General features: G+C 35.0%; 1 protein-coding gene across 1 annotated transcript; it reads right to left on the bottom strand.

Moving 5' to 3' along the window:
* Nucleotides 1-7,944: 7,944 nt before the first annotated feature.
* SSMEM1 (serine rich single-pass membrane protein 1) lies at nt 7,945-14,115 on the bottom strand. The gene is made up of 3 exons (XM_003772563.4): nt 13,522-14,115; nt 9,156-9,219; nt 7,945-8,558 (listed from the first exon to the last, which is right to left on the bottom strand). The coding sequence occupies exons 1-3, from the start codon at nt 13,699-13,701 to the stop codon at nt 8,065-8,067; spliced, it is 738 nt and encodes a 245-aa protein (XP_003772611.1). The 5' UTR covers nt 13,702-14,115; the 3' UTR covers nt 7,945-8,064.
* Nucleotides 14,116-14,330: the final 215 nt, after the last annotated feature.

The following is a 14,330-nucleotide window of genomic DNA, read 5'->3' as shown; positions in this document are numbered from 1 at the left end:
CTCAAATTGTTTATTGTCTTAGAGAAGAGGAAGGCAAGAGACTGAATAAGAAAATTTTGAACTCTAAATTTATTTTTAAAATGAACATTAAAAATTATCTTTAAATGTAATAAGAAAAAAATACTATTTAAAAGAAAAACTTTCTTATTTAACTAATTATATCTCACCTTTTGGGAGGAAGTAAATGTGAGTAAATGAGCAATAGTCTAGAAACGAGGAATATTGGCCTTCATTAAATCAATCATCACCAAGTTTTATTTACAACCTGTTGGATGAACCTAGTATTAAACAGGATGAAGATTTGTATGTAAGGGAAAGTCTCCTTGGGCTCCAGACCTGCATTTCCAATTGCAAAGGGAACCTCTTTACTTGAATGTCTTACTGATACTGTTACGCCACAGTCACCTTGAGGTCACCCCAACTTGGTCCCAGAACCCCAGGCTATAATCATTCCCTCTTAAGCATGTGATGAGATGAGGGTCTTGAACCTTTACAAGACAAAGATCCGTTATAAGAATACCAGCAACCTCTCCAGCACCTCCCTTCATCACCCTATTCTAGGCACCTCCCCAATTAGAGTATCCCCATTCAGGTACCTCCTCCCACTATGTCATTGAACTTGGGATTCTATAAAAAATCTTCATGGAAGGACACTTGGGGGGGGGGGGAGGAAAGAATACTTAAGATGAGAATCCTACTTAATTGATTGATTTACTCTCCAATAAATTAATAATCAAATTGTACTCCAATCTCTATTCTGTCTCAGTTTCGTGGCATTACAATACCTGAAGCTCAACATCCTGGCTATTGCTTACTAGGTGATTGCAGACAAGTCATTTTCCTCTCTATATACCTCAGTTTTCTCATCTTTCAAATGAATTGGATTGGATAATCACTAAGGTCCTTTTCAGTTCTAAAGTCTATGTCCAAAACTGACTTATCCTGTTTTCTTCCAAAACTATTCCTCCTCCAGCTTCTTTATTTCTGTTACCAATTTTATTAGTCTCCCATTTGTCCATGTTCAATTGTCTTTGGCTCCTTCCTCTTCCCCTCTCTTCCATAACCTATCAGTTGCCAAGGATTCTGACTTTTGCCTCAGAAATATCTCTCCCATTGTTCCATCACCACTGCTGCTACTCTAGATCAGGTTCTCATACCTTCTTGTCTCAACTACTGAAGTAGGTCTCCAAACTGTCTTCCTACCTAGAGGCTTTTGCCTAATAAATTGGGATAATATATGTAAAGAAATATGAAAAAATTTTCCCTCAATACATAGTATTTAATTTTTTCAATAACATGTAAAGATAATTTTAAACATTCACTTTGTAAGTTTTTGTGTTCCAAATTTTTTCTCTTTCTCTTATTTCTCCCCTCCCCAAGATAGCAAGCAATCTGATGTTTCACATATATAATCTTTTTTTAGATATATTTCCATATTTGTCATATTGTATAAGAAAAATCAAATCAAAAGGAGAAAAAGCAAACAAACAAAAAAGAAAAAAGAATATGCTTCAATCCACATTCAGTCTCCAAAATTGTCTCCTTGGATGCAGATAGCACTTCTATCCCAGGACTATTAGAATTGTCTTGGATCACCATAATGCAGAGAAGAATTAAGTTCATCATAGTCAATCATTATATAATCTTACTATTACTATATACAATGTTCTCCTGGTTCTGCTCACTTCACTCAGAGCCAAATTCATGTTAAGCCTTTCCAGGCTTTTCTAAAAGCAGCCGGCTCATCATTTTTTACATTACATTCATATACCATAACTTATTCAGCCAAGAAATATACAAACTTTAAAGCACAACATACTCAAAGTACAATATTATACTAGCTGTCATTGTTACTGCTATTGTTATTCCAATACATTCTATTTACATATGCTGGATTTCTCTTCCCAATATCAATCTCAGTTCATTTCATCTCTCTACTCAGAAATTTTCACTGGCTCCCCATTGCTAGATTTGTAATCTAGGAAAAAACCCTTCTGGTATCCCATCTCTACTCTCCCTTCTCTCTACTCACACAGTCTCTTTTTTCCCCTTTTCAGGGCCTCATCATCTCTCACCTGGTCTATTAAAATTAAACTCCTAATTTCTCTGCATGACTTCAGTGTCTTCCCTTTCCAATCTGCCCTCCACAATTGCCAAACCTATATCCCTGAAAACAGATCTAATTGTCTCCTCTCAAAAATCTTCAGTGGTTCTCTAGGATAAAATACCAAATCCTCAGCCATTTAAAACTTTTCATGATCTGATTCCTACCTTTCTAAGTCATTTCATGTTATTTACTTTCACTGACTCTCTGTTCCAATCCAACTGTTCTGTACAAACCAGATTCTATTATAAGCAGCTAGGTAGTACATGGATAGTGTCCCAGAACTGGGGTCAGGAAGCTCAAATCCAGCCTTAGAAAGCTTTGTGACCCTGGGCAATCACTTAACATCTATTTGCCTCTATTGCCTTATCTGGAAAATGGGGTTAATAATAGTGCCTAACACATAAAATAATTGCAAAGTATTTAGCACGGAAACTAGCTTATAATAGGCACAATATAGGTATTAGGTATCATACCTATTATTATTCACCCTTTGTGCCTTTGTATAAGCATCCCTGTTTCTGGAATATGCTTGCTTGTCACTTGTCTTATAAAATCCTAAACTTCTTGTCATCTGTCTTATAAAATCCTAAGCTTTCTTCAAAGTAGAGCTCAAATGCTATCTCCTAAATGCAGTCTTTCCTGACCCTCATTTCTTTTTCCCACTTATTTGAATTCACTTGCATACAGGTTCTTCACTCATCAGAAGGCAAACTCCTTGAAAACAAGGCCTGTTAAACAACTTGCCTTCACTGTCCTAGCATCCAGGATACTCTTAAGTACTTAATAAAATGTTAAATTGAGTCAAATAGACATTCTCCTTCCTTTTGCTCTTCCTCTTTTTAGAATTCTCCATATTTAGCTAGAAATGTATAGCTGTGGCCACATGCAACTAGGAGGAGTGGTAAAAGTTTGGAATAGCCCATGTTCTGGGTTCAGTGGGAGGTCCTTGCTGAATCTTCACATTTCTTCTTCCATTTGCCATATCCTGTTTGAGAAGATCATCTCATCCAAAGTTTAAATGCATTTCTCCCTCACTGGCTAAATCTGAGACATTCAGTGTCATTCCAAAGATTCAAAGGTATCCTTGTATCTCTGGTAGTCAAGATTTGGTTGTATCTTTGGCCCATCCCAATGATCCTTATTCAAGCCAGGACTCTTAGTTAAGGCCCTTCCCTTTAAAAATATCTCAAAGAGAGGCCTGTTGACTACTGAATGAATAAAATGTAGCACACATATAGGACTTCATTGAGAATGTGATCATTTTAGTTGAAGTATACCTCTTATGGGGAAAAAATTATCAAATGGGCATAATTATTAGAAAAACGTTTCCCAACAATACTATATGATGACCAGTTCTGATGGACCAGGCCATCCTCAGCAACGAGATCAACCAAATCATTTCCAATGGAGCAGGAATGAACTGAACCAGCTACACCCAGAGAAAGAACTCTGGGAGATGACTAAAAACCATTACATTGAATTCCCAATCCCTATATTTATGCCCACCTGCATTTTTGATTTCCTTCACAAGCTAATTGTACAATATTTCAGAGTCTGATTCTTTTTGTACAGCAAAATAGCGTTTTGGTCACGTATACTTATTGTGTATCTAATTTATATTTTAATGTATTTGGCATCTACTGGTCATCCTGCCATCTGGGGGAGGGGGTGGAGGGTAAGAGGTGAGGAATTGGAACAAGAGGTTTGGCAATTGTTAATGCTATAAAGTTACCCATGCATATAACCTGTAAATAAAAGGCTATTAAATTAAAAAAAAAAAAAAGAAAAAAGAAAAAGGTTTCCATGCCCATGCAATTCCTTTCAGTCTGACTAAATAAATATTCCATGTTGATTCACATAGAGAACATGGAATATGAAGTTGAGCATCTTTGACTGAACCTTCCTCATTCTAAGTCAAAGGGTTGACTGGATTCATGAAATAATAGTTCAGATACATCACAATTCATTGCAAAAAATAAGTATATAATTGGAATACCTACCATCTAGGGGAGGAGGGAAAGGGGAGGAAATTTGGAACAGAAGGTTTTGCAAGGTTCAGTGTTGAAAAATTACCCATGTACATTGTTTTGTAAATAAAAAGCTATAATTAAAAAAAAAAAAGAAAAAGGCAAAAAAATAAAAAAATGAATTTTTTTACTTTAAAAAAAAGTTAAGTACATAAACAACAACCAATTTATAGTCCAGAGCTCAAGAATATTACCAGACCAGCAGGTGGCATCAGTAACAGCAATATGAGTAAATATATAGGAGACAAAGGTGGCAGAGAATTGTTCTAATAGGATCTGGCTATATATTTTTCCTGGACATATACTCTCTCCAAATGAGTTATCTAACTACATGTGTTCCATGTATATGTGTGTGTGTGTGTGTATGTGTGTGTGCAAGCTCCAAATTCCCAAATGTTTTCTTTGGGTATGTGTTTCCCTAACTGTGGTTCCTCTCTCTGATCAATATATCATAACTATTATATAACAGAAGAAAGTTATATGTATATGGAGAACATATCCTTATCATTTATTCTGGTATCCTATTTAATTAAATGCCTTTTGCTTTAAACTAATATGCCCTTGCTGAGTAAAATGAGCAGAACCAGGAGATCATTATATACCTCAACAATGATACTGGATGAGGATGTATTCTGATGGAAGTGGATTTCTTTGACAAAGAGAAGATCTAACTCAGTTTCAATTGATCAAGGATGGACAGAAGCAGCTACACCCAAAGAAAGAACACTAGGAAATGAATGTAAACTGCTTGTATTTTTGTTTTTCTTCCTGGGTTATTTATACCCTCTGAATCCAATTCTCCCTGAGCAACAAGAGAACTGTTCGGTTCTGCACACATATATTGTATCTAAGATATACTGTAACCTATTTAACATGTATAGGACTGCTTGACATCTGGGGGAGGGGTTTGAGGGAGCCAGGGGGTGGAGGGAGGGAGGGAAAAAATCGGAACAGAAGTGAGTGCAAGGGATAATGTTATAAAAAATTACCCTGGCATGGGTTCTGTCAATAAAAAGTTATTTAAAAAAAAATAAAATGGGAAAAAGAAAAAAGAAAAAAAAACTAAATAGACTAATATGTCCTGTGATTAATCTGGTAAAAACAAAAAAAAAACAGTGATTTGGTTTGGGCTCATGAACTGTGGTTTTGAGTGGATATTCATCCATAGTATTCCTTGAACCTGGAGTAATTTTCAGAAGGGACTCAGACTACAAATGTAATTGTAATATTTTTCCACTTAAAGTAATTGCCTTCAAGAAGTGAAGAAATATCCATTTACATGCAAAATTGATTAATTAATTGGTTAATTAATTAGCAGATAGTGATTGCTGGGTCTTCTTTTCTTCCCCTAATGGTTTCTTTAGCAAAAAAAGTATCCTAATGACTTTATGGCAAACAAGAGGCCCTACTGAATGGGTCTACTGGAATGGTGTTGAGAAAATGGAGGCTGTGACTCTGAAGAACTACACCCTGAGTATGGGATTATATTCTCCCTTATAACAGCAAGAAAGTTCCTGGAGTCTTTAACAAGATAATACAAAAATAACATTCCACTTTAAAATGATTACATTTTTCTTTAAAGGCATATATATCCAATTATTTTTCACTGAAGATGAAAATTGTATTTTGTGTTAGTAAAGCATTTTTTGTTCAGATCTCCCAAATAATTTCAAGGTGAGGAGGCCTCCTTTCTTCTGAAAGTCCTTATATCTCCCTACCCCTTCTATAAGCAGATGACTTTCCTACTTTAAAAGTAGGAAAACATTCAATGCCATTCGTTAAAAGTTTCCCCGGTTCTTCCATCCCACTGAAAATTTAACCCTTCTACTTGTATGATCTTATTCTCTTCTATATGCTTCAAGATCTTGTCCCAGCAATTATTCAATTTCAAATTCTCCTTTTATATTGCTTTTTATTTGCTATCTACAAGCATACTTAGCTCTCTCCCATTCTTAAACAATCTTATATTGGCTCTACCAATTGCTCAGACTTTAATTTTATTAATATATTACTGCCAAGCTTCCATAACAATTAGTTTACACTAGTTATTCTCCATTTTCTCACCACTCACTTGTCAATTCCTTACAATAAGATTTTTTTACCCCAACCCCCCCACTCTATTGGAATTGCTCTTTCCAAAGTTAAATCTTCAATGATAAATCTTGTGATTTCCCCGAGTTTTATCCTCATTGCCCTCTCTAAATGTTTATACTATGAACCACTCCCTCTTCCCAGATTCTTTCTCTTCTTTGGATACCATGACACCACCTTTTTCTGGTTCTCCTTATCTAGCAATTTTCTTTCAGGCACCTTTCTCTTTCATCATCTATCTTATAACCCCCTAAGCAGCTTGGAGTCAGGAAGACTTGAGTTCAAATTCAACATCAGACACTTAATAACTGGGTGATGTTGAGGCAAGTCACTTACCCTGTCTGCTTTACTTTCCTCAACTCAATTCCTTCCAATGGGGATAATAATAGCATTTATCCCTCCTCCCAGAGTTATAGTGAAGATTAAACAAGATATTGTAAAATACTTATTTAGCACAATGTGGGCTCATGAGCCACCATGGATTCAGTTAACATCTCTACATAGATTGCTCTCAGAACTAGAATCCAAGCCTGATCTTGCCCTTGAATTCTAGTTTTGTGTTGCCAACCTTATGAGACAGCTTCAAGCTTCTATTTAGGGACCAAAGTCCTAAGCCACCCAGGTTAATATTGTTGTTACCCTTCACTCTTCCTTCTCTTCTTCCTCTCCTTCTACCCTACATTCAATCATTTACCAGGGCTTGTTGATTCTCCTTTAACATTCCTCACATCCATTCTCATTCTCTATGCTCACAGGCCAACTCCTTAAGTCAGATCCTCCTCACTTCTCTCCTAGACTTCTTTAAATAGTCTCCTAATTGGTTTCCCTGCACCTAATGCATCCTACACTTAGCAGTCAAAATAATCTTGCCAAAGGTCAGTCTGTCTGATGAAGAACTCTCCTCAAAATAGAAAAAAAAAAATTGAGGATAAAACACTTCTCATTTCAGCATTAAAGGTCTTCCCCAGTCTGGCTCCACATACCTTTCCAGCCTCATCTTACATAACTCCTTGTCTTTATGAGCTCTATATTCTAGCTAAATTAAACTGTTAGCAGTTCCCAGAACTTGACATTTCATCTCTTCACTCCATGCATTTCAATAGGCAACATCCCCCATGCATAGAATTAATTCCTTTCTCATCTCTCTCAAAAACTTCATCTTACTTCAAGACTTAGCTGAGCTATGGGAACATTCTCAAATACTACCAGTTGTTAATACTCTACTCATCCTCAATTATCTTGCATTTGTCTTTGCTTCCCAATTCCTAGTATAATCAGCGTCTTACAGACACAAAGTACTTAATAAATGCTTGTTGAATTGGTGGATAATAAATGCTTGTTGAATTGGTGGATAAATTATCCATTTTTAAAGGAGCTTCCTTATTTTAGAGGAATAAATAAACTTAGGAACAAAAATATTTATTTATGCTGATTTATGTAAAAATCATAGGATCACAGGTTTAGACCTGGAAAGGACATTTCAAGCCATCTAATCCAACCCCATCATTTTAAGATGATTTATTTGAATAGAGAAACACTGCTAGTAAGCATCTGAGTCAGAACTTTGGAATCAGTAAGATTCCAAATCCAGAGTAGTATGCTACACTGCATCATGTAGATATACAGTATATATAAATCTTTGTTTGTACTGTCATGATGCTAAAATGAAATTTACTAGTATATTTTTTACTTAAAAATAATTATCTAAAACATACCAAGTACACTCGTCATTAGTAGAGACTTTATTGTAAAGCCTCACTACCCTGACCTCTGGTGATATTTCATACTTGTTTTAATCTCTTATTCATTTGTCTTCAATAATTAAGAACTGGATAAAGTTCAAATTCTACTGAATTTTGTGTTAATTTCTACTAGAGAATTCTCCTCCGGAATATCTCCATCCACTGGAGGAGGTGCTGTAGGAGGATGAAGGAAGTGGCGAGTCAGCCACTCACTGGTTCTCATAGCTTTGCAGTGGAGGCAAGGCCTTTCCCTGATTTGGTAGCTTCCAAGGTTCCTCTGCCTTTGGGCTATCTTTCTTCTTCTAAGGCTGGCTGGAGTTGGATGATGTTCAGTCTCACTCTCCTTCCAGGAGGAGGCTCCTGAGTTAGAATCCATACTGTCCCTATCAGTGGTATCACTATCATGGAGGCCTTGATTCATCTGGTTCAGCTGAGAGTGAAGTCTGGCTCTTCTCCTTTCTAGGTAGGCATTAACAAGTGCCACTTCTGAGTCAGTTACAGGTGAAAGTTGCATATGTTTTGGTTTCTTCTTAAAGATCTTTCTAAAAGATTCCCAGATGGTGTTTTTGCTGTGTCGCTTACAGTAGGCATCTTGGATAACAACAATCAGAAGAAAACAACAGATTAGGTGCTGTGCAATTCAACATGCTATTTATATTATAGCAATAGCAGCATGAATCCCAAAGATAACAAGTAGTAGTATATTTTAACAGTATTCAGATCATACATCTCTGCCACATGCAATAAAGACCCATGACTTCACTCCCCACTCCATGTGAGTCAGACATATCTCACTCTGGATGAGCAAAAAGAAACAGAAATCTTGGAGGCCCACTTCAGAAAAGCAATGCTGATTCTGATTTAAGGTCCAAGGCAAAGGTTCCAACCTTTTCCAAACAAGTGCCAAGTATCCTTTCTCGGAGCATTTTTATTCGTATTTTAAAATGAGTGATGAAGTTGAAGGGAATTAGAAGTTAAAGTAGGGCAAATATGGACAAATAGCAAAAGCCTTGGTAGTAAGAATGGGAGAGAGGTAAAGATGAGAGATGATATTTCCAGTTCCCTGCAAAATTCAATCTGGTTTAGCGGTAGAGATGAATGGTATAGACAGGGACAAGAAAGCTGGACCTTCAGCACAAATTTACATTGTCAAAATCTTTTTTATTAATGCTATATACTGTACCTCACCTTTACATCCTGAACCACTTGTCCCAATGTCTGGTGATAGTGATGCATCCTTTTTCTCAGACATCTGTGTCAAAAAATATAGACTAGTCACAGAGATTCCTAAATTAGAAGTCCTTCATTATTATTCATTTGTTAAGAAATACTGTTGCTTAGGTCATTAAGTGAGTATAATTTAAAATTTTAATTTGCCAAATATTTATTAAGCTTCTGATCCTGCTTAATCACCATCAGTTGGAAAGACAGACTTTTTGGGAACACTATGTAAATATGAATTGTTATTACAAATAGTGCAGTCTTTTAAATTGGCCCTGGACAATATAGAAAAATTATTTTCAGACATAATATTTCAAGGTATAGTCATCAAAACAAATGACATAACATAGATATGCAAATATATATTAAAAATATATGTAACTTTATAAATGTTAAAGCTCTCTATAAATGCTAGTTATTAGCTTTATTATTAACAAAAAATTATTTATATTAGAAGAATAAGAAACATGGGACCAAAAATACTTCTTTGTGTTCTCTTTAGTAAAAATCATAGATTTAGAAGTAGAACTTTAGAAATCAACTAGTCCAAACCCTTAATTTGACAAGTAAAGAAATAAGTGACTTGCCCAAAACAAGCAAAGATCCATGGCAGAACCTGAACCCAATTCTTACTGATGGCATAGTATCCTAAGTGATTTTCTAACCAAGGGAACTAAATGGACTGAGCCTTTGCAGGAAACTTTTTTTTAATAACTAGTCTAATTTGGGACATAAAAAATAAACTTAAGACTTTCACCCTAAACCATTATCTCCTCAAAAAAACCTTTGAAAGTAATGTCTCCTCCCCCCCCCCTCCAATGATGTGGCCACATAATTTCATCTATTTGTATATCTGAGCTGTTTATTCTGTTGCTGTTCAGTTGTTTCAGACTCTTCATGATTTCTTCCATGAGGTTTTCTTAGCAAAGATACTAGAGTGGTTTGCCATTTCCTGTTCCAGTGGCAAAAGTGATTGAGGATGGATTTGAACTCTTCTTCCTATCCAGTATATCACCTAAGCTGTCTCTATGCTGCCTGCCAAAAGTGATGACTCTAAAGTCAACCTTTTTCATGTGTAACGTGTCATATGAGGACATTCCTACTTTTCTTCTAAATTCTCCCTCTTTCTATACTACTCCCTTCCATATATAATTTTTTTTTCCTCTTCAATATATCATGATGGTCTTTGTCCTGAAAGGTATAATTTGGCACACATTCTTGGGTGTGTTTGCTGGTAAATTGGAAATAGGATCTCAGGCTCTCTTGATAATCTATTCCTTTTATTTGGTTTGTTTTTTGCCAGGCAATTGGGGTTTAAGTGACTTGCCCAGGATCACATAGCTTGCAACTATCAAGTATCTGAAATAACATTTGAACTCAGGTCCTCCAAGGCCATGCCTAGCTGCCCCTTCCTTTTATTTCTTAATGCTGTTGGTTTGAGCCTTAATATTTGCTCAATTTAAATTATATCATTCTCAGAGCATTCCTTCACTTGTATACAAAGATTTTTAAAAGTACAGTTAAATAAAAAGGTAGAAAGAGGCAGTATAGCATAATGGATAGAGAACTGATTTTCAAGCAGAAAGACTAGGGGTTCAAGTCTTACCTCTGATACTAGACTTATGATCTTGGGCAAGTCAGTAAGGAAATCAAAGGTTCAGAACCTATCTTTATTGAAACAACAAATTTAATTTTTAAAAAAATTAATAAAAATTAACATTTATGTTGCATTTTAAGCACTTTACAAATATCTGTTTTTGTTCTCTCAACCACTCTAGGAGATAGATCATTATTATTATTATCGATTTTACATTTGAGGAAACTGAGGCTGAGAAGTTGTGCTTAACAACAATTAACATTTATGTTGCATTTTGAAGTTTGCAAAGCACTTCACAAACAACCCTTTTTATCCTCCCAACAGTCCTAAGAGGTAGATGCTATTATTGGTTTTACAACTGAAAAAAGGGAAGCTGAGAAAGTATGACTTGTCTAGAGCCACATGGCTAATAAATTTCTAGACAAGATTTGAACTGAGGTCTTCCTGACTCCAGATTAAGGATTTAATCCACCGTGCTACATAAGTATTTATTAAACATTGATATAAGTTGTTTTATAGAGAAAGTGAGAGAACCAAAGTTGGCTTATACTCTGAGAGGTAAGATAGTATAAGAAAAAGGCCAGGGGCTAAGAGTTCTGGGTTTTAGTTCTAAATATATCATATTAGCTGTGAATATTAGGCAAGTCATTTCACTCATATCTTGGCCTCGATACCCTTATCTATAAAATGCCAGGGGTTTGGAATCAATGACTCTGAGATCCCTTCAAGTTCCGTAATTCTGTTCCAGCAGACCATATGGTTAGATTAACAGAGATAGCCTTGATAATAATAATAGCAGTTCACATTTATTTAGTGTTTTAAGGTTTGTAAATTGCCTTACAAATATTATTTTATTCTCACAAAAAAAAAAAAACTGGGAAATAGGTGCTATTATTATCCTTATTTTACAGATGAGAAAACTAAAGCAGACAAGAGGCTAGCTTGCCTAGGGTTACATATTCAAGTGTCTGAGACTACATTTGAACTCAGATTTTCCTAACTCAAGGCCCAAGGTTCTATCTACTATACTACCTAGCTGCTTCTATGTGTGTATGTATGCATATATGTATGTATGTATAAATTATATATTTAATGCACAAAATATTTACATTTTAATGGCAAATGGATAAATATATATAAGAAAAGTAGATAAGAGAAAATGCATTTTGTAGCATGATTAATCACTACAGTTTTCCCAATATATTTATACCCAATTACCTATAAATAACTAATTAACTTTCTTAATTCATCAGAAGAAAATGAGGAATTTTCCTCTTTCTAATATCATTAGGGCTTAGAAGCAGCATTTTTCATTGTTCCTAAAGAAAGGAATTTGAGTTCCCTTTTCCAGCTCTAGAATACAAGATTCTATATAGATTATGCAGACAAGAGAGATTGTTATTAGATTTAAATCTCTAAAACTGAAGATGTTTTAGCCTGGATCAGAAGATGATTGGGTAAAGGTGAGATAGAGACACAATATCTCTCTTCAAGTATTTGAAAGGTGGTCATTGGAAAAAGGAATAAATTTGTTTTATTTTGGGGGAAAAAAAAAACCTTCCTAATAACCATACAAAAGTAAAATGGGCTGTATTGACCAATAGTCCCTGGAGGTCTCTTCAAGGAAAAGCTGGATGATCACATCACTTGTTGGAGTTCCTATAATGTGGATTCTTAGACTACTTCTGGGATCTCTTCCAATTCTGATATTCTGGGGAAAATTTTGGTGATATGCAAGAGTACCTTTTTTATTAGGCTTGTTACACATTCAGTGTTTAGTTTAAATAATTAAAGCTATTCATATTCTCCTTTTATTGACTGCTGTCAAAGAATCTGCCTTAAAGATTATTCATATGAATTTACCACAGGGAGGGCATTTCTGACTACTGAAAATGAAACACCAAAGTGTTTAATAATACATTTTTTACTCTAATGGAGCATTTAGAAATGGAAAAGAAGACTGCCAATCTCAATATTCTGATAAATTCTCAATGACAGTAATAATAATTACTAAAAAAAAAAAAAGTAACAATATTGGTTTTCATATTACTATTAGTATTAAGTTAACATGTATTTCATATGCAGTATCAGTAAATACAATTGTGGTTTGGTTAGGCATCTATTTTGCATTAAAAATCAGGACCTATAGTTCTATTAAGTAGTAAAAAAACACTGCCAGCTATAGTAATGTTAAGTGGCATAAAACATATTTATGTGCCAGCTAAGTGGTACAGTAGAGTGCTTAGCCTGGAGTCATGAAGACCTAAATTCAAATCTTCTTTCAGACACTTACTAGCTATGTGACCTTGGGCATGTCACCTAGCTTTTGTCGGTTTTCAAGTTCCAAAACTGTAAGATGGAAAATAGAACAACTCTCAAGAGTTGTTATAAAGAACAAATGAGATGGTATTTGTAAAGTGCTTAGTGGCTGGCCCATAGTAGAAACTATGTAAATGCTATTTAGTAACATTGTTATTGTTGCTTTAATTCACAAAGGATGTAAGGGCAGTTCTATGGCATTTTGATAATAAGTATTCTATAATAACAAATATCTTACCTCCCACAACCAGAATTATGAGGACAAAGAAGGAAACTTCCAATCATTAGAAGTTAGAAAGGTTTTAACCACACCCACTCCACACCCACACCCACACCCACACCCACACCCACACACCCTAACTTCACAAAAATACATGGCTTAGTACATATATTATTAAGAATGGAAGAATATCCTACCCAAAGAGAAGCCCTGTAGAGTATCATCAGGAACAACATAATGACAAAGTACCAAAGTAGAAAGTTCCCTACTGCCCCACAAGAGTCATCCTTTCGGCATTCATACTCCGGATTTGGAATGAAATTCAAAGGCTTGCTGGGAGGATCCATCTCCCGGAAAAGGGAATAAGGGAGTCCCATGAAGCTACTTTCTTAGAAAATATCAAAACATGCTTTATGTGATTGAAGATGACTGGGAGAATACTTCAATCCATGATGTATAACAACTTCCTTGGCAACCCATTATGACATGTTTCAGCAACTGTGACAAGAATTAGCAAGCCACTATAATGGATTCCTTAAAAGTTTTAAAGAATATTTTAAATACCTTAAAAGTAAATGGATAATATTAAAGTAATGGATAATATTTCCTCTCATCTCAATTTTTGGGCATATTTCTGCACAAACTCCAATTCCATCTAGAAAATATTGCTTGACTCTTTAAAAAACAATATGATTTCTTTGAGGCCTTAATTTTCTCTTCCCTTTATTTAAAATATGTAGTTAGACTACATATAAATTTAGAACTTTTCATGATTTCTCTTTAAATGCCCAATGATTAAAATAATAAGATGGTCAGTTATGAATTGAATAAAATTTAGTAGAGTACTTTTTTTTTAATTTAGGGAAGAAGGATAAAGAAAACTTGGTTTCTAGTATTAATATTGTCAGATTTTCAACAGATTTCTCCATTTGAATTCTCATCTAAAATTATAGCCAAATCCAGTTCAAGAAATCTGCAAAATTACAGCAGTCACTATAAAGCCCTG

This window comes from Sarcophilus harrisii, chromosome 5 (assembly GCF_902635505.1).
Source record: "Sarcophilus harrisii chromosome 5, mSarHar1.11, whole genome shotgun sequence".
In the NCBI taxonomy this organism is placed as follows: Eukaryota; Metazoa; Chordata; class Mammalia; order Dasyuromorphia; family Dasyuridae; genus Sarcophilus; species Sarcophilus harrisii.
The sequence above is the reverse complement of the archived record's forward strand: the minus strand, read 5'-3'. Positions and strand labels throughout refer to the sequence as shown.